This window comes from Dermacentor silvarum, chromosome 1 (assembly GCF_013339745.2).
Source record: "Dermacentor silvarum isolate Dsil-2018 chromosome 1, BIME_Dsil_1.4, whole genome shotgun sequence".
Taxonomy (NCBI): domain Eukaryota; kingdom Metazoa; phylum Arthropoda; class Arachnida; order Ixodida; family Ixodidae; genus Dermacentor; species Dermacentor silvarum.
Genome location: NC_051154.1, coordinates 269,447,030 through 269,467,913, shown reverse-complemented (window position 1 = coordinate 269,467,913; position 20,884 = coordinate 269,447,030). Strand labels below are relative to the sequence as shown.

Below are 20,884 nucleotides of genomic sequence, written 5' to 3'. Positions count from 1 at the left end.
TGTTGTTCCACCACCAGCTAGCGTCTCGTTGTGCCGCTGCCTGTCGCAGCCGGTTACTACACTCGTATATGTTCGTTGCTAACGCAATTCCTACAGGTTGTAACAGGGGCCCGAAGCTCCTTATCCCTCCCATGGGACGCTCGGTCCCATACCGATACGCGGCGGCAGCGCCGCTTCCACGACTGGCGGCTGCCGGTTATCCTACTGGAAATAACTCACAAACAAAACAATGCCTCAATGACGTCACTGATGAGGTCACAAAGTAAAGGGAGAGGGCGCGCAGCCGGGAGGAGGAGGGTTGCCGCAGATAAAGCCCCTGCCGCAGAAGCCCCCCTTTCCCACTTCGCATGCAAGCGGACTGTTTTCGTGCTCTCTTGAAGGTCCACTGGCTGTGCGGCGACATTGGCCAAATCGCGGAGCAGAACCCGCTGAAGTGTATCGTGTACTAGGAAGCACTTTCTTCCTACCAGGCTTACCTTGAAAACTGCTATTCATTTTCTAAACTACTGGGACATTGCTCGTACATACCAGTGCCAAGCAATTATAATGAAGAATATTTATATAGCGAACCATTGTTAATTACCAATATTCGCGGTTAATATACTACAGTTCGTCATTTCATGAGTAGTCACTTTGAAAGTCCTAACTTGCGGTTACGCTTAGGGCTACACTTCAACTAGTCCACAGATATAGTGGGGGGTCGCATAAAGAAAATAACTTCCTCGCACCATCAATCGTTAATTTTGTTCGTATGTTGTGTAGTGGATGAACTAAAACCAGCCGATTTCTCGGTCAGCCAAAACTCAACACAAGTTGAACGCTTTTGTTTTTATTCACACGTTCGTTGCTGGAAGAAGACTGACCTCCACGCAGTGCAAAAGTGACAATCTACAGAAGCAATTTTCATTCACAACGGAAATTTGTACATATTGAGTGAAAATAGATTCCAGAAGATCCAAACCAATGCAAGGATTATTAACCACCACCTTTCTTCGTCTTTCTTTCTTTTCTTTTTTTTTAACCTTGGCTGTGCATGTCGACAAAGAGTGAACAAGATGTATAGCCGAAAAACACGCACTCAAGCCCTTCATTATAAGTATTTCACCGGCAACAGATGGGCGGCTGTCATGACGAATGAGTCAAGCGACACTGCTCTTATATCAGTCTACTCAGGCTTGCACAGAACTGGTTTACTTATGCAAAATGAATACCTGCTCGGAAAATAGAGTGAAATACTTGCGCTTACCCGTGTTCATTACGAAACCTGAAAAACTTCGCAGAACTGGAATTCCCGGGGTTCGAATACCACAGTGAGATAATATTTGGATCATCAAAACAGTGATGCGTTCATTTAGGAATATCATCGTTTCTCTCTCGCACCCGCTTGTCCGCGCGCCTGCGAGAGAGAAACGATGGTATTCCTAAATAAACGCATATCTGTTTTGATGATCCAAATATAATCTCACTATCAGGGATGGGGCAGTCTACCTGACTGGAGCAGTATTTTTTTATTTGGGGTGTTGCTAGAAATACGCGTCCCGGAGATAAGAGAGCCACGCTCAGCGGAGACCAGTGCCTCAAAAGTCCCTAAGCGATCATGTCCCTAGGCACCTAGGAGCTCCACGATTGCCTTGACAACACGTGTTAAGCGGAAGTCTCCGCTGTACCTTCTAGCAATTGTAAAGTCGCATGCCGGTACGGCTAAATCCCCTATATATAAAAAGTAGCGACACTCTCCTCCTCCGCCTTCCCTCCTCTTCTCTTTCGCGCTCCTTTTTCGACCGTTGCGCCGCCTACACCGCTTGAAACACGTGCACTTGTTTATCTTTCGCCGCTGATCAGATTCCACGATCTCCTGCCCGGCACACTTGCCCCCTGCCTCTTGGCGTGGTGCTCGTAAGCCGATGGTCATTCATGCTCATTCCCGATCGTAGTGGGTACTGTGACGGTCTTTAAATGCCTGTACACGGTACGCCCAGGTGTAGTAGAGTTAGGGGGCATCATGGGACCAAAATGTTTCGGCGCTTTCTGGCATGGTGTCTGTTGTAGCCTGTGCATTTCTTCTAAACGTGTGAAGCGAGGTAATACAGCATTACTTCAGCGAAAATTTATTTTTAAGCACTGTAATGGGTTCTCTGTATTTACAAGGCAACTTTTCATATCAGTAATCACTTTTGTTGTTTTACTTGTACTTAGAAACACTTTGAAGAGGACCAGTACGAGGGAAATCGACAGTATGGGCGCCGTCTGTTAAAGTCAACAGCCCTACATCATCATGGCCGGACTATATTTTCGAAGTGAAAAACATTGCTAATCTCTATTTGACTGTCTTAGTTTCATTTACGGTTTTTGTACGCGATATGTATGCATTGTTGTTTATTTTTTCAATGTAGTTATCAGTGTTCTAATGGTTATAAAATGTTCTGTACTCGCCATCGATGTGTTTGGCTGATGCGACGTATTCGATGGTAGCTGATGTATTCTGGCTGGATATCTTGATTAATATTACCCGCGGTTGCGTTTTCTTGTTTGTATTCTTGTTTTCGATTTATATTGTGTGTAATAAGTTTGATGTACTCACTTCAACCCCCCCCCCCCTATGTAATGAATAAATTTAACAAAAACTCTCCCTATCCCGAATTGTGTGTGTCGAGCATACCTTGCGATTTTTTTTATCTCGTCTTTCAACATAACCGTCAGGCGCCACACAGTGCATATAATTTTTCATGTACATATCTCTTTCATGATGGATTGTCCTAGACATTACTAAGTAAATGTATTTTGTGCATCGTTTGGTTTCTTGTGCGTACTACGTACGCAAGATTGACACAGACAAGTTACGTTACATTTTTCTCTGCAGCCCTAACTAAACCTTATTTTCACATCGCAGTTATTTTTACACCAGCTTAATCCTGTCAGCACACAGTTTTGTGGACAAAAAAGGCAAAATTGTGCGTAGATATCGTCAAATAATTGCAACGAGCGCGAAGAGCACGCGCAACGCAAGGGAAACTATAACCGCTGTGCGCGAGTGGCTGGCTACGGTAAAGGAGGCGTGACGTGTAAACCAAAATACAACAGCGAAAAAGAAAAACTTTCACACACAGGGGGTCGCAAACCTTATATACCAAGCATCAAAGCGCAGAAAAAAAAAGACTTGTGCGTATTTCAAACATTCACACGGCATATTGAATGTGATTGAATTAGGCAACTTCGGGCATGTTCCCGGCGCCATACATTTACGTCTTCGACCTTCGACGAGCTAACGGCTATTTGCTATAAAGATGTGCAGATGCGATACCGATAAAAAAAATCCTCATCAAGGCAAAGCACTTGGAAGTGCGCCGCGAGTAACACTATTTATGAACGCAAGCGCAGCCGAGTCTGAGCTCGTGTGATTCAATATGGCGGCGCCAGTGGGGTTGTCTCCACCCTGAACGGCGGCGCCGGCATCGAGGCACCCTATGGCTCGGCCGGCGTCAACGTTTATAGATACTTTTTTGAAAAAGTATCTATAAACGTTGGCCGGCGTGGCCGGAGTGTCTAGCGAGAAAGGAAGTAGTTCGCGCGTTGCTTGCGATTTCCGTCGATCATTTGTCACTTGTAATGCGGACAGCCATATATCTGCTTGTGTAAATCCCGTATGGAGTCTTATTTAACCAATTTTGGTATTGTAGACTGCGGCCTTTCTTCTTCTACGATAAGTTTAAGTTCGGAAGGACTCGCACGCACTACTTCCCGCGCTTCGCGAAGGAAACGCTTTGCAGAAGAAGACGAGACAATGGACGCGTATCTTCGTTCACTGGGGTTCCTGAGGAAACAGATCGCCACTGATAGCTCCTGCTTGCTCAGAGTGGTTTCCGAGCACGTGAGTGGACCTAGGTTCATAATAGTTCCACTATATATATATAGTAACCCGCGTGTCCTTTATATTCTCGTATGGGCTATCCTTCGATACGAGAGTTTTTAAAAAGTGTGGCAACTTAATGAATGCTTGTCATGGTTCTTTTCGGTGTCATGTATTGTGAGGGCGAGGCTGGGGCGAGATGCTTGAGGCTGGGCATGAAGGCAGTAACGTCGACGCAGGTCGACGTCTTTATTAATTTTGGCAAGGCATACTGAACAATACAAGGGCTAGCGCGCGCCAGCGCGACTCAACACAACAGTCCCACATGGCAGCGGGGCAGAGACTCTCTCAGCTCTGCTCTCCAAGCTAAAGTCGGGAAAGCAGGGGAGAATGCCAGACAGGTGCTGCCATCTGTCGGGCGGCTGACGAAGTGGATGTGGGAGTCTCGGAGGCACCTCACATCCGGCCCCACTTTTATGATCAAAGTCCTCTTTGATTACAAGTGTCAACTAAGGCTAGGCAAAAGGGAGAAAACATTAGACATGGACAAAAGGCAATGTATAGCAATACTAGGCATGAATGGCGAGGCAGGAAAATAGAGGCATATGACAGGCAAATAGCAACAGACAAGGCAAGGCAATAAATGTTCAACATGGATTAAAGTCAAAATTGCGATGACAAACTCTAAAGGCAAAGACAAACTCTAAAGAAATTGCAATAGGCACAAGCACAGCACTTTCAAAAGTCCACTTCATAGTCCTGAAGATGGGTGGGCAGTCTGCGCTCTCTGACTGGGCGCTGAGCGTTCAGCGGCAAAGCAGATGCAGTTTCTGAGCTACGTGACACACTGCTGGTTGATTGCTGTAGGCTGGGCGGTTCGCACTGCTGAGGGCACGAAGGCGAATCTTGTTCAGAGGACGAAGACAAAGTTGACGCTGTGTCTTCCAGGCACTTCACAGGCAGTGGTGGCACATAACGTTTCAGTTGTGAAACGTGCACTGTTCTTGGCTGAGCAGAGTGCCTGGTGGACGGACTTGAAACTTGGATGGCCCTAAATGTGGCAGGCGTAAGACGTTCTGCTAGGCGGTAGATGTCTCTGAAGCGAGGGGACAGTTTCTCAAGCCCTTGAAGCACAGGTTGTTGGCGACGGACCCACACAAAATCACCAACACTGAATGTATGCGGACGATGCATTCTGTCATAGATGAGCTTCCTGCGATCTTGAGCGTCTTCGCAGTTAGCCATGGCCTCAGTACGATGTGCTTGGACATCCAGAAGACGCTCTGTGAGCGAGGAGTTGCTCACTGGCCGGTAGCGTTCCGCTGGTAGCCTTGGGATGTACCCGTAGAGTAGCTCAAATGGACTGAAGCCAGTGCTTGTATTGAGTGTGGTACTTACAGCGAATGCTGCTTCCTCTAACTTAGTTACCCATGATGGCCGATTTTCTGGGGAGGCCTTGCGGAGGACAGATAATAATGAGCCGTTGCTGCTCACACAACTAGAGGAGAAAAAGAAAAAGTACAGCACTAGCAATGCAAAAAGACAGGCAAGTCGACACGGACTTCGGCTGTACGGCACGGCATCGGGCACTAAGTCTATGCAATGTTCCACACCTTGGAAATGGCTGATGTCATCCTCATCACGAGCAAATGTGAGATGATCTGAAAGGGTCGTAGATAGAGCTACTTGCTGCATCTCTGATAAGTCCTTTGCCACAAAAGCGGGAGGACGATCAGGATGAATTGTTATGGCTACTGTACCTTCTGGTGCAACAGTGGCTTGTTCTGGCTGGCTTTTGCACAAAGGCTTTCAAAGGGTCTCCATTCCTGGGAGAGGTGCTTCCTGGAGACTGTCTGAACATGGCACTTCAGTACATTGAGCTAGGAAAGACTGCCGAGGAATTACTGCGCATGAGGCACGTGGATACAGCTTCTGGTGCGCCTGTATGACTGTGCCCGAGGCCAGATGGTGGATTTCGGCTAGATTTGGAGGCTCGAACACAAGTCTTGTATTGCTGGCACGAAACCAATCTTCACCCAGTATAACTGGCAAGACATTATTGCTGATCACAGCGGCTTCCACTAGAGCTGTTATGGGGCCCACTGTAATTTTCAGGCAGACTGTGCTTCGGGATGCGCACTTGATCCACCAACAACGGCTAGGGGATCGCGTGTCCAGGGCATCAGTGGAAGATTCTTGATTGCAGACTTGGTCACTATAGTTATCTTGGACCCTGTGTCTGGGAAGGCGTCGCAGGGGCCCAAGAGTGCAATGTCAGCTGTAAAGAAGGAACACTCCAGATGGGAGCCATGGACGTCTTCCAAAGGGCTTGTGTGCAATGCAGGGGCTGCTGCATGAAGTGATGTTAAAGCTGTGGCTGGCTGCTGTGTGACAGTCTCTAGCTTTGTTGGGCACTTTGATGCTAGGTGGCCCTTTTCGTGACACTTGAAGCAAACAGCTTCACTCAATGACTGTCCTGGGCGAAACGCAGGGACACCATAACGCTGTGACAGAGCCGAGTACTGAGCTTCCTGTTCAGCAGGCGGTAGATCTGCTATGCGACGGCTATGCGGAGGACTGGCAGGGCGGGACGGGTGTACATGGCTTTTCTTGAAACTGCTGACTGTTGGAGGTGCCGTTGAAGGCATTAACGACACAGAAGAGACTTGTCTGGATGGCGTAGTCCCGTTATTTTGACTGCGAAGAGTCTGCTCAGGAAGATCAGCCGGGTTGCTAGCGATCTGCATATGTTGCATAGCCCTGTCAAGCTGGGTGCATATATCAATGAAGTTGGATACTGACGATGGGCATTGCGCTGCTATGCTTGTTGCGGTTCCCGCGCACTGAATGCCGTGCAGGAGATATTCCACCTTCTGAGGCTCCGTCAGTGGCGCTTGACATTTCTCGATTACTCGAAGCTTTGCATAGGCATAGTCGCGTAGTGACTGAGGGCTGGACTGTACTTGGGACATAATTTGCTGCTGCCATTGCAGTAGAGTCAGCTCGTCGGCGAATGCGTCCAGGAAAGCTTTACGCCACGTATCCCAAGTCGGGAACTGCGCGCCAAGAGTCAGGTGCCAGTTTTTCGCAGTGCCTCTCAACTTGCTTGCGGCGATGAGGCGGGTTGTTTCTGGCGACCACGAAGTGAGTTGCTGTGTTCGTTCAATCTCCTGAATCCACAAACGCGCACTTTGCTTGTGGCAGTTCTCGAACAATGGCAGTGTAGACGATACGTCGGGCATGGTTGTCACTTGTAGCTGTGGCAAGGAAGGGGCCTGGTACTGCGGTGACATTGGCGAAAATGGCACTCCAAATGGTGGCTGGGGGTACCGCGGAGCCGTTACAAAGCCGGGTGTTGTTACAAAAGGCTGCGGTTCCTGTGGCGGCGAAAAAACTTGCGTTGGCACGGCTGCGGCGTCGCAAACGAGCGGCGGCGTGGGGTAGGACCACGGTGGCGGTGGGACGTACGAGGCGGGCGCATACACTTGCGACGTTGCACCTGGTATTGCTTGACAAACCGTCGGAGTCAGGGGCGAGGCATGGAACTGCACTCTGGTCGAGGAAACTCGCGCTGAGGCCGGTCTCGGTGGTTTCGGAATCGCTGCACGAACTTCCTCCAGGCACGCTGTCAAACGTTGAATCAGGTCGTCTCTTGACCCGGTAGCATCGATTCCGCGGCGAATGAGCTCAGTTTGCAGAAACTCAGTGCTGAAGCATGCGACGGTGGCAGCGTCGACTTCGGCCCAATTCAATCCCGGCATGGCGCTTACTTGGCGGGAGCAAGGAGGTAGACAATGGCGGCTACTTGGCGGGAGCGGCGGCACGGCGTGAGCGAACCGCGAGGCGAGATTCTTTGTCGACTGCGCCAAATGTGAAGGCGAGGCTGGGGCGAGATGCTTGAGGCTGGGCATGAAGGCAGTAACGTCGACGCAGGTCGACGTCTTTATTAATGTTGGCAAGGCATACTGAACAATACAAGGGCTAGCGCGCGCCAGCGCGACTCAACACAACAGTCCCACATGGCAGCGGGGCAGAGACTCTCTCAGCTCTGCTCTCCAAGCTAAAGTCGGGAAAGCAGGGGAGAATGCCAGACAGGTGCTGCCATCTGTCGGGCGGCTGGCGAAGTGGAAGTGGGAGTCTCGGTACAGTACCCAGACGAAACATGAAGCTGTACCACGGGCATGTGTGCGACAAATACGTGAGAAATTCTTCTGCCCTCTTAACCTTGCTTTTCTATTTTTATTTTTATTTTTTTAACACTGTTGCGTTCGCAGCTTGCAGTCCAGCGACGGCCTCTTGCGCGTGGGTTTGCTACATCCTGCTACATTTCAGCAAAATATGAGAAATCTGCGCCCACTCTTCGCCGAAAGGGTTACTCCCGCGGACTTTCAAAAACGTAACTATGCCCTCAATCGCCGTTTTACCGCACCATCTAATGAGGAATCGCGTGGACCAGCGGCTGCGTTAGCTCCGCGGTGGGCCAAGTCAAGGGATCGTACTTCCGTGGGTTGCTGTCTATCATGGAGGTAGAAATTTTGTTTCTTCCTCCATGCTGTCTATATTCAATACCTTCCATCCCGACGCGTGCGGGTTGCTTAGGCAAAGGGACAACCTGCACTTTTCAGGCGGCAGCGAGCGATCGCGCTGGTGGTGGTGAGAAGCATTTATTGCACAATAAACAGAGCTACCGAGCCCGAACCCGCACTCCTGTATGGCCAAAGTTTCAGATGCTGTATGGTGTCTCGCTCGATTTTTCGAACATATGGCGATTTCAAGGCGTAAGAATGGCTTACGACCCATATTTTGGTCGACTGGGCACCAAACGGCAACTTTCGCCGGTGGATACTGAAGAAGCGTCGCTGGTTAAGCGTGGCTGTATCGTACGGCCGTGACAATGAATAATTCGCTGCCAGCTGACGCGGTGGTGGGCAGGTCGTCGCGGCGAGATTGCCTGCGATATGTTCAGACCAGTAAATCGTCGCGGTAATTGGGCGTGAGTTCACGGGCTGGACTGGTGGCCAGTAGCCGAGATTTGGTCCGCGGGTGACATGCCGGCAACTACGGCGAACGCTTTCGCGAAGTTTCTTTTTGCATTTACTGGACGGAATGGCGAAAGCTCGTGTGTAAGCGGAAAGCTCCAGACTGAACTCGATGATCACAGCCTAATCTGATAGCTTATATGCGCACAGTCAAATTTCACGCGCGTATTTCTGCACTTCGCGACGGTGCGCGACGAGCGAACCGCTACGGCAGTGTCGACCATCGCAGTATTTCAAGCAGATATAGTTATCAGTGAATCACAGCACAGGGAATACTAAGTAAATTTTTTATAACCGCTGGCTTTTATAAGCTTTTTCAAAAAAGTGCTCCATCATTAAAGATAATTTATAGGCCTAAGATCACGCTGAAGGTGTTCAAAATGCATCCGAATTGTGTACGTAGCATGTCCAAGTGCTTCTGTGATTTTTTAAGCGACTAAAGTGCTTTTTTTAAGCACATCTTACTCAGGACCACTTCGTCGCATTTCTCAGTAGGAACTGTGATGAAAGGTGGGGGAGGGGTGGTGGTGTTCATGTGTAGTGTTTGGACTGAACTTATGCACCAGTGACCACTTACTGCTTTCACGTGCATTGGCCACTGTAAAAGCCTCCATATAATATAGTTTGCAATTGTCTTCATAAACCTGCTCCGAATAACATTTTGGCTGCTCCAAAAGCTGCTCCGAAAGGGTATGGGCCAGTAGCATCACTGGTTGGCTCACGTGGAATGCACAAAACAAAAAGAGAGGTCGTGAGAGGAGCGCCCTTACATATCCCATCGCTGTTTAGGAGGACCAAGTCCCTAGGTTGAGTTAGTGGCCAAATTAAGCACAGCTGCAGTAAATCGTAGCTCAGCAAATATAACAGTTCAGCGCACACAGTCGAGACATAAGCCCACAATTCAGTTAAATGCATAGTCCATACGAGGCAAAACAAAAAATCCGGCGGTGATTTTTATGTCGTGGCTCACCTCTTTCTTGGGCAATCACAGAGTTGTGCATCTCTCCAGGTGGTAGGGTCTACGGGTTCCACTGGTGAGACGGGTGGCTTAAGGCTTGACTTGCGAGACATGCATGGTTCTGGCATGATGGAGAAGCCAGAACTTTGAAAACCCTTAAATACAGCTGGGTTCATATCTGTTCAGCAAACCGGTAAACTGCCCGGAAGCGAGGTGCGAGGTTCTGTAAAAACGATCTGTTGTTTGAAGCTTATCTGTATGGACAGCAGCTGTAAAGCAGTGTATTTGGTAGCAAATCAGTGCAGTGTTGCAACTTTGTATATTGTTCTAGGTCATCTTTGTATGGGGCAAGAACTTCACTGTGGCAATTCAAGATTGTCAGCAATGGAGGTCTGTTCGCTTGAAGTCAATTGAACTCCATTATTGGCTGGTGGGATATCAAGTCCAACTGAGGCAGAACAGTGTCATTTATTTGTGCAGCAGGCTTTACACGTGGTCTGGCTAAAGGCAATGGTAGGGTGTGTTCAGTTAGAATGTGCCAGGGCTGTTGATCGGGTGCCAGCAGTGCCTCGTTTTGTAAGCATTCTTCTGACATGATCTGCACTTCAGCAGTGAGAGCCAAATGGCTATGTATGACACCATTAGTGATTCTTAAAGCAAGCTTTTGGGTGGATAATACTATTTTTTTTGTAGCCATGTGCTGTAAGACAGTTGGCTTCGATGACTTGAAGATAGAGCAAGTCTTCTCCCAATATTATGGGTAGGACATTGTCCTTGCCGATGGCGGCCTTAACTGCCCTAACAATAGGACCACATGCTATCTTGAGCAGCACTGTACCTACAGGCAGTACAGTGACACCTTTAACAGCTGCTAAAGAAGGATCAATCCATGGGTTGAGCATGTGAGGTCGCAAGAGTGACTTTTTCATTACAGTAATCTAAGAACCCGTGTCTGGGAATGCCTCACATTCACCTATTTCAGTGACATAGTCACCACAAAGAATGGGCATTGGAGCTGAGAGCCATAAGCATCACAGGGCTGCTATGTAAAGACTGTGGCAGGGGCACGAGCGATGAGCTGGTGTGTGCTAGTCTTTGGGGCTTACAGATGGCTCGTACATTAAGTGAACATTAAAGCAAGATGGCCTCTTTTTTGTGCTTCTAGCTAATGGCTTTAGATTTTGTCTAGCAGCAAGTTCACTATGCGTTCCCGGGGCAGTGTTTCTGATGGTCCTGGTTTATCTCTTAATGCCTCTGGCCTTTGCACTAGGTGAACTAAAAGCTGTGGCATGTGCAATGCTTGAGCTGCAGTGACGGGCTTGCAATATGCTGATAAGCAATTTTTTGGTCAAGGATATTAAAAATAAAGAAAGAGAATCAGCTTTGTACCCATCGCATAAATGAGATCATGATCAGCATGTTTTACATAGAGAACACAAACTATATGAAGACAATTTGTGCAGGAAAAAGTTACTTAAATATATCAATGCTAAATGTTAGTTAATTGTTACAAGAACAAATAACTGCACTGCAAAATCACACTGCTAGTACTAAGGAAATAGTGATATTTAAAGTCACACTTCATAGCACCAGTTATGCTGCCCTCTGAAGGAAGTTAAATTTAACCCTTTCACATGCTGTGTACACAATTGTGTACACCAAGATAGTGTATGAACAGCAAAAGCACTGATGAAAGTACTGACATTTAACATGTGTCGCATATATCTTGAAACACTTATGGTTGGAATTGTGCTGCAATTTTAGATAACATGTGCAAAATCTTTTAGTAAGATGAGCGGTAAGGTAGACGGTCGGGTGCTCTTGCTCGATGTCAGTATGTTGTTGTATGTAGTGGGTTCACTTCTTGCATTTTTTTTCTCAATGTCATGCACCAGGCATAATTTTCAAGTTGCTGGATAAGTGTTTCTTAAGGCTTTCGATATACGAAATAGATGACATTCTCATGTACGGTGTTCCTGTAGCGAGTTTTCGTGTGGGGTCCACATTCTGTAAACTTGACAAAACTCACTAAGGCTACGTTCACACTTCGTCTTGAAGCAGGCGGAAGCGGCAAAAACTTCGAAAAATCCGCCCGCCTAGGCGGCAAAGCGGGTGGAAAACCAGGCGGCGAGCTAAATCGGTCTCGGACCGATTTTTTTGCCATGGCGAGGCGGAAACGCGGCGGAAAGTTGTTCCACTCGACCGGAAGCTCCACTAGCATCTAAACATCCGGTCGTAAAATTGTAAATGGCACCAAAAGTGTAGGCTGCGATGGTGATCGACGCGATCTAGATCCACCACTTGCTCTATGACAAGAGTGGTACTAAAACGCACTGTCAGCAATACTCGCGATATCATTCAACGTCGCATGTCCGGAGGTGCGGCAATGAAGCCTTGGCGTGACCCAACTTCTCATGCTTTTGCAAAGCTGGGCGAACCCACCACCGCCGCTTCCGAGGTGTCCGCTCCTTCTGTTTATTCATTTGCCATTTCTAGGAAACAAGTAGGTAGAAGAATAAAAAACAACTTCTTCTCCCACTTCCATGGCAGAAAATGGTTGGGCAGATTCCTCGTTGGCGCTACGTAATTCTCCTCGTAGGAAAGACTTTGCAGGAAAGACTTTGTGATCTATGACAACCCACGCGGAATGCCCTACTATGCAACAGAGAATGGCTTCAAAAGTGTGGTATGATCTCATGGATGCAGATTTCTTTTGCCACGTAGATGCTACTTTCCATCTTTCTTTGGGTGATGTGCTACACTCCTGGTAATCACTATGATGTCATCTACTCAGAGCGAGAACTCAGTACTGTAGCAATGTGCCAATGTGAGTCCTAAGATGTTTTAATCACCCCATTCTATGTCACCTTTTCATTAGGTAGTTAATATATTATTCTATACGTGCCAACCTTTATGATTTTATCGTAAAATGCCCAATGTTGAGAGCTTGCTTAAAATTATAGTATTCACACCAATACTTTCACAACTTTTTTTTTTTGCATCCAGTTTAGGGCTTAACTGATGTCAATTAGTGCAACACTGATTTTTAAGGAATACAGATACAGTCCTTGACAGATTTTTTGAGCCATAATTTTTTAGTCTCGCTCCATTGCTGAGATTTAACCATAGCAGTGCCACCAACTCATAGAACCCGTGTACAATGAATGGTAACTGGAATGTTCCATTAATAAACTTCACGAACATTTCCATTTGTCTGTCGCAGATTCTTGCCGAGACCATAAAGCAGAGTGGCGGTTCATAGCATTAACGCAAAAGAAAGCCTGCAAATTTTAATTAACAGTCGGATTCTGAATGTTAGAACAGTATTCAGTATACTTAACCAACTTTCAAGCTTTGATTGCAGTATCTTTCAATTTAAGAGTTGGCAGGTCTGTTAATCTGTGCTTTTTCACTGTTTTCCACAGCCATTTTGTATGAAGCTTTGTACAAGAACGTTTTTAAGTTTAGAGATGATGTTGACTTGGCAGTCAAGATGCTCTATGACAAGAAATACTTCAAGCACACAAAGCACATTACCTTTAAGCAGTGGAAAGAGCGGTAATGGCCAAGTGCTTTTTGCTATCCATGCTTTCATGTGTTAGAAATTTTTTGATTTACTTGTAATTGCGGTTTATGTTAAATTTCTTTTCTCGAGTATGAGGCCCCTAGACTAAACCTAGGTGTGTTTATGCATAGAAGTATATTACATTTTGAACATAATTTTTGATGATTAAAAAGGTTGACTGTTTTTTCCATAGCCTGAGTGACCATGATGTGTCATAGTACAGGTCTTGCAAGTAGACAGTCGTCTACTTGTTACAAAGTCAGTCTTGATGCCGACTTAAAATAGGTTGGGCCAGAGTCAATTTATTTATTCGTTTAGTGGCTCTGGGTTCTCTTGGTGTCTGCAAATTTGGACCTTTTCAGTTCCTGCTTGTTTCTTACAGGGTATGCTAGAAAAGTAAGTGCTGTTTGGAAGTAATAATTTATTAGAGTTTAGAGTGGCAAGCATGACAACCCTGATCTACAACTACCTTACTTTTCATTTTTCAATCGGTAAACTTTACCAGCTTAAGTATCGCACCCCCCAACTTCGTAACAATTTCCCTCAAAACAAGTGCAAGCATTATGCGAATAAATTTGGTAATGTAAAAGGATGCATGGCAAGCCAGAAAAGGCAGGTGGCAATGCAACCTTGAAGTTTTCACCCCAGCTCGCCACAATGCCATGGATTTTGATGGCATGTGCTCAGACCTAGTTAATTTTTTATAGCTAAATATGACTAAACTGTATTCTCAAAGAGCCATGCAATGAACTTGTAGAGTTTGAGAACATTTAATGCACTGCAACAGCCCTTGTAAAAGAAAATACCGGCAGTAGGGTTCCGGCAAGAAATTAAAAAAAATAGAAACTTGAACTTAAATTTTCGTTATAATTGACCTTTTGCCACAAAATAGTTCAAATGGAGTTTTGAAGAAATAATTTAAATAATATAAACTGATTTAGTTTCTCTCTCTAGTGATTTTCAAATGTGGTGTCCTTTGTAACCATTGAATACTCTTGACAAGTCAATTCCAGGGTGTCAGAGATAAAGAGCTGGTTCCACATTACAAAAGTGATGGTGCCCACTCTCCCTGACGGTCGCATTTTTTTCGTTCTTATTAGCAGCAGTAGTAGCAAATACCGTAATTATTTGAGAACCTTGAGCTGCTCTATCAAATTAGCTTGAGTTACTGTTTATGTTTAACGCCCCAATAATTAAGTGATAGCGATGCAGTGAGCAATTGTCTAATATAAGTCTGTTTTGTGTTTTTCTTTCCTGCTATTTTTAGTGTCAAGTTTGGCATAGAGACGAACGTCCTTCCTAAGGCAGAACAGGTTAGGTAGCATGCGGTTGCAACTGCTCCGGTGCATTATTTGTTGAAGTTGTGCCATCTGTTGCAGGCCACTGCTTCTGAGGTGGTGACTGCATTGGCCAACCGAATACCCCCATTCCCATTTAAAGTTGCCAAGGCTTTGGAGCCAACGATCTACAGAAATGTTATCACATCTGGAAAGAGGCAGAAAAAGGTAACTGTCAGTATCAAACTTGTCTCTGAGACTACACAAGTTACCCACAATAGCTGCTTATGCTTCTCTGCTCTATCCCGGTGGCTCAGTGGTTACAGCATTGCGCTGCTGAGCTCGAGGTCACGGGTTCAATTCCAGCAATGGCAGGTGAATTTCAATGGGAGCAAAATGCAAAAACGCTTGTCTTTTTTCCCATATCTGAGATATATGTGTGACCTTGATCAAAGGTACAATTCGTTTTTCTGTTTTATTGTTACAACATTGTACTACTAAGAAAATGTTTTTAGGTGAAACAAGAGCATATTGACATTGCTCCTGTTGCAAAAAAGCATTTGCATTACCCAGATGTAGTGGCCACATCATCTGCTCCTGCAGGTGAAAATGTTGTGGCCTTCAATTGCATAATTATCCATTTGTTGGCCTTGACAATGAAAATAATAGAGAGTTCTAGATCAGGGGCCCCAAAAGTTTAGGGTCCAAAAGAGCTTTATTTATTTTATTTATGCAGTCACCTCACAGGCTCCCGAAGGATTATTGCGTGAAGGGAGGATATAGGAAATTAGCAAAAAGAAGAAAGCAGTACAAAGAAATTATACATTGTTAGCAGGTAAACATGAAAGAACAAATATCTAACAATATAAATAACGCGATAAATGAAACAAAATGACTGTGTGAAGTACCAAAAAAGGAGTACCAAGGAATTGTACAAATGGTAGCTGGTGAAGATGAAAGAACAGTGTTAACGCAATGCAAAAAAAACTAACAAAAGCTATACAACTTCGCTATAAGAAGTTACTTAGGTGTGCAGTAAGGTTACTTCTGATGAAGTATGGAAATAATATGCATAAGCGTGCTTTGAAGGAATTGGTCAAGAATGTCAACTATGTCGTTTGGTAGGTTATTCCAATGCTGAATGGCACGTGGTAAAGCGGATGAATTGAAAGCATTAGTTCGGCCGAAGATACGCTGGAAACTGCGAGATGGATGAGTGAGCGGCAGGGTGGATGGGCACGTGCTATGGACTATTTTGTGAAACAGACAAAGCAATGCTATGGTTCTTTGTGATTCAAAAGATGAGAGAGATAAAGATCACTTAATGCTAGTCATGCTAGAGTCGCGGTGATAATCTCTGACAATGAAGCGCGGCGCGGTTTTGGACTGACTCGAGAGTCGCAATTAGGTAAGCTTGATGAGGTGACCAGATAGGGGCTGCGAATTCCAGTTGTGGCCTTACGAATGTCTGATCGGCGATTTGTCTGGTGATGGCAGGAGCATTGCGCAGGTTACGTTTAAGATAACCGAGCATACGTGAGGCTTTAGCAATCATTTTTTCGATGTGCGCAGACTATGACAGGTTAGGTGTAAGGAGAATGCCGAGGTACTTGTATGACTTGGTGCAAGTAACGGGGTTCTTATCCAGTGAGTAATCGAAAGTGGAAAATGTCTTTTTGCGGGTGAATGTTATTATTTTGCACTTATCAGTGTTTAGGGTCATTTGCCAAGAAGAGCTCCAGTTAATAATATGGTCAAGATCTCGTTGAAGAGCGACGTGATCGGAAGGTGAGCAGATTTGACGATAGATCAAACAATCATCTGCGAACAAGCGAATGGATGACGTTATTTCAGATGGCAGGTCATTTATTTAGATCATAAAAAGTAATGGTCCGAGTACGCTTCCTTGTGGTATGTCAGATGTTGCGGCTGTTAACGTTGGGGCATGCAGGAGTGAAGAGTTTTAGAATAGCGCTTTGCACTTACGAATAGCATCTTGCGCTTGCAGCACCATTACAGTGTCAAAGAAAAACTATTAAAGTAATAAAATAAACTATACCATTTTATGATACCAAAGTAATTTTACTTTCGTGGTTTTGCATTTAATTAGAATTGAGAGGTTATTCTATTAGAGCAAGCGATTTGTGGTGCTTAATTTTGAGTAACAAACTTTAAATGCCTTCTCCAGCCAAGCTAATCCACGTTAGGCCAATGAGCCATGAAATCGACAATTGAATTCGGAATCAGTGACGTCTAATGAATCAATCTTCATTACAAACATTAGTTGAGTAGTTGAGACAAATCGATAACTGCAGTCACTTCTCCTAGCTTACGAACTTCACATGTTACCACGAATCGTGCCCAGTTTGGTGCTTGGTTAGAGCCATCGCTTCAGTAGGTGCCGTCATGTTTGTTGACGCAAAGCTTTTGGGGCTCACGCTGAATCAGTGCAATAGCGTGCCCAACGCAAAACCCAAATGCAGTTCGCATCTCGTGCATGCGCAGTGGCGTCGACGCTATTTCTTTGGGGCCCCTATTCTAAAACTCTCTAATAAACCAGATAAAATTTAGATGCAATATTCCACCCAAAGAGAAACCAAGTTCTTTTGAGTGCCTGTTGTGTAGAGGAAATGCTTTATAACTTTTGAAGCAAAAGCATCAAATGGCTAATTGAGGGAAAAAGGTGGCGTCCGGGGTCTGTAGCAGCCTAAATTCCCATTGGCTGCGACAGGACGGTACGAGCGCGCCTCAACGGAGCAGAGGGGGGGAAACAGAACACTAGAGCACCAGGTGTTGCATGAGGGGAGAGGGCATTGCCGCAACACTACGTCACTCGGCTCTCGGAAGCCTGGGTTATTGACGCATTCCTTGGCTGCGCAAGCTCTCGCCTGCATTCTAACTGCACCCCGGTAAGACCAAATCAAAATGCACTAACTTGCTGAACTCGAATGACTGCTCAGCGGCGTTCAATGCAATTAATGCTTTCGCATTCACAACTCATAAGTGCTTAGGTGTTCTCCAATTTTTTTTAAGGTTGACTTCATTGCTTCCTAGCTAGCATTCAGGTGTGATTGGCTTGTAGTAAGCAAATAACGTATAAATGAATAAAATTGTGTTTTGATCCCTATTATGTAAACAGATTTTCATTTTTTTAACAAGTGTTTCGTACGAGTACACATGGCTACTGCTTTTGGTGCAGTGTCCTTCTGTTAATTACATCTGTCAAACCTGCGCAGGTTCATTCAAAATTTTTTGTGGAACTTTCCAGAGAGAAAGCACAGTGCAAATCTTGATCCCAGACTTGGAGCCTGGAGTTAAATGTTTGGTAAGTCGTGCAGCACTGGTAGTTGCATTTAGGTAGATTGTATCTAAGAAGTAGTGTTTTTTTTGGGGGGGGGAGTAAATTCTGAAAGGTTTTATAGGGGGCTATATTCCATCTACAACTTGTGGGCACAAGTTTACATCAAATGCCGTATTATTCACCTTTTTGCTTTCAATGTGTGGCTCACGCTGCTTTGATCATGAGCGCGAGCAATGCACTGTGGCCACTGTTGTAGAAACATGTCACTCTGCTCGTTTGGTGGTAAATAGGTTCAGATCTCCGATGCCTTCCATGTAATAAATATTTCATATTTTGCTACTGTCACGATCCGCCCCGGATCGTGAACGAAGGGGGGGAGCCGAGGAACCCCCTTCCCAGATACGACACACTGCGTGGTGGTGGTGAACGATGACTGACCACTGAGCAGCAGTGCTCACGATGTTTATTACATACGGTGAACTAATGTTGCCCACCGAGCTTTGGCGGGCGACTCAGCCTAGCGGGCCAACAAAGAATATGGCCGGGGTCACGTCAAATGATCATCACATCTCCTTACCCCCCAGTTTGTTTGTCCACACAAACAACAAACAAAAAAATGCCTGTTAACCAGGCGAGTAACGGTACGGCGGCCTCCGCTGTCGAGTACTCCACCTGAGCACAGGTGTTGACGATCCGGGCGTGGCAATGCCGGGTGCTCCCTGAGCCAGTCTTGCTCCGTCTGGAGGGTCAGCATTGACCGGCCTCGAAAATGATGCCGAACTTGGTAGTGGTCCAACGGGTAACGCCCAACTGGCGACGTTTGCCGCCTCTGGTGCTTCGCTGGCAGCGACCGTCGACCCCCCTGCAGGCTGGGCTTCCGAAGTGGCGCCCGAGGTTGCAGACTGGGTCACGAGGAGAGGCCGAACATAGTCGGCGTGCCGGTGCCATGTGTTCCTGTCCAGCATGCGGACGAGCAGCGATGAGGCGCTGGCAGGAGATAGCACCTGTCCGGTGGACTAGGGTGGACCAGGACAGAAATTCCCAACTCTGGCAAAGGCCCGGGATGGCACCCTTGGTCAGCGGTCAGCTTCTGCTTCAGCTGTTTCAGGAGCGCTATGGACCGGAGGTCCAGATGCAGGACGTCCAAGGGTTTTTTGACCATCCGACCCCGCAGGAGCTCACAGGGGGCACGGCCAGTGACATCATGGGACGTGGTCCAGTACTGAAGCGGTACCCGGGCAACCTGTGTCCGGAAATCTCCAGCCTTACTCTTTTTCAGCTTGTCCTTGATTGTCTGTACCACCCACTCGGCTGCACCGTTTGAAGCAGGGTGTTACAGCGGAACCATCATCCGGCGAATTCCGTTCTTCGTCAGCCAGGCCAGGTACTCTGTGCTGGCGAAAGAGGGGCAACTCTCGGACACAATGACGTCCGGCAACCCCTGGGCGGCGAAGACCTGTCGCAGCGTTGCAATGGTCACGCCTGCTGAAGGAGTGGTGACAGGTAGGACCTCCACCCACTTCGAAAAGGCGTCCACCACTACCAGGAAGTAGTGGCCCTTGAAGGAACCCCCAAAATCCACATGCAAGCAGGACCAGGGTCTCTTTGGGAACAGCCAGGGGGTGATCTCCACATGACGTGAGGCCCGCTGGTGCTCCTGGCTGACTTGGCAGCTCTGCACCATGTGATTGATGTCCTGGTCTAGGCCAGGCCACCAAACGTGGGACCAGGCCACCATCTTCATCTTTTCTACACCAGGATGACCCGCGTGCAGCAACTGCAGGACCCTGGACCGGAGACCTTGTGGGATCACCACCCTGGAACACCACAGTAGGCAGCCCTGCTGTAGGCTCAGCTTGGCAGCCTTGTGGCTGTAAGCCTGCTGCACCAACTCCTCCCCTCGAGACACCGCCTTGACCACCTGGGACAGGACTGGGTCCCAGCTGGTCACCTGTGACACCGCAGATCTCGAGAGTACCTCCAGGTACGCGTGCTCTAGCATGAACAGTTCAGAAGGCTCTCGAGCAGCAGTTGGCACCTCCGGCAGGGGCAGGCGGCTAAGGGCATCAGCAGGTCCCAGGTCCTTTCCCGGTCAGTAGACCAGCCGGTAGCTGTAGGCCGCAAGCCTCAAGTCCCAGTGTACCACTCGAGACAATGCCAGCACGGGAACCACCTTGTACGGCCCCAGCAGACCCAGCAGCGGCTTGTGGTCCGTGACCGCCTCAAATTTTCTGCCCCACAGGTACTGGTGAAAGCACTCGAGCCCGAACATGAGGGCCAGGCCTTCCTTATCCAGCTGGCTGTAACGTTGCTCTGCAGCAAAAAGCCGACGGGAAGCAAACGACACAGGGCGTTCCTGGCCATCCTTGTCCCGGTGCGCCAGGACGGCTTCCACACCGAACGGCGACGCATCTACTGTAAGGACGACACGCTTTTCTGGATCGAAGTGCACCAGTACTGGAGCCTTGGTGATTAGCTCCTTGCTGCGCAGGACTGCCACTTCCTGCTCCTTCTTCAAGGTCCACTGCTGGCCATCTCGAAGTAGAAGATGGAGGGGCTGTAGATGCGCCGACAGGTTCGGCAAGAAACTCCTATAGAAGTTGATGAGGCTGAGGTAGCTCTGAAGCTCCTTCCTGTTGTGGGGCTTTGGTGCCTTGAGCACAACATCAACTTTGCGGGGGGCGGGGGGCAGGCCAGCCTGGGAAATGACATGTACCAGGTACTCAACGCTGGATGCCAGGAAAACGCACTTTTCCAGCTTGAGCTTGAGACCGGCGTCCTGCAATTGTGCCAGGACGTCGTCCAAGTACACTGCTACGTGCCTAATGGCCCTGAAGAGGTTCTCCATCTCCCTCTGAAAGATGGCCGGGGCTGAGGCCACGCCAAACGGTAAGTGC

The 20,884-nt window shown here is 47.3% G+C and overlaps 1 protein-coding gene across 1 annotated transcript; it reads right to left on the bottom strand.

Annotated features, from left to right (window-relative positions):
- Positions 1-19,170: 19,170 nt before the first annotated feature.
- LOC119440275 (uncharacterized protein K02A2.6-like) lies at positions 19,171-19,989 on the bottom strand. The gene has a single exon (XM_037705201.2). It carries the CDS (start codon positions 19,987-19,989, stop codon positions 19,321-19,323), a length of 669 nt encoding a protein of 222 aa, XP_037561129.1. The 3' UTR covers positions 19,171-19,320.
- Between the last annotated feature and the right edge of the window lie 895 nt (positions 19,990-20,884).

Excerpts from the sequence above, each read along its gene's own strand:
- LOC119440275 (XM_037705201.2), bottom strand. The coding sequence starts at position 19,989 with ATGCTAGAGCACGCGTACCTGGAGGTACTCTCGAGATCTGCGGTGTCA.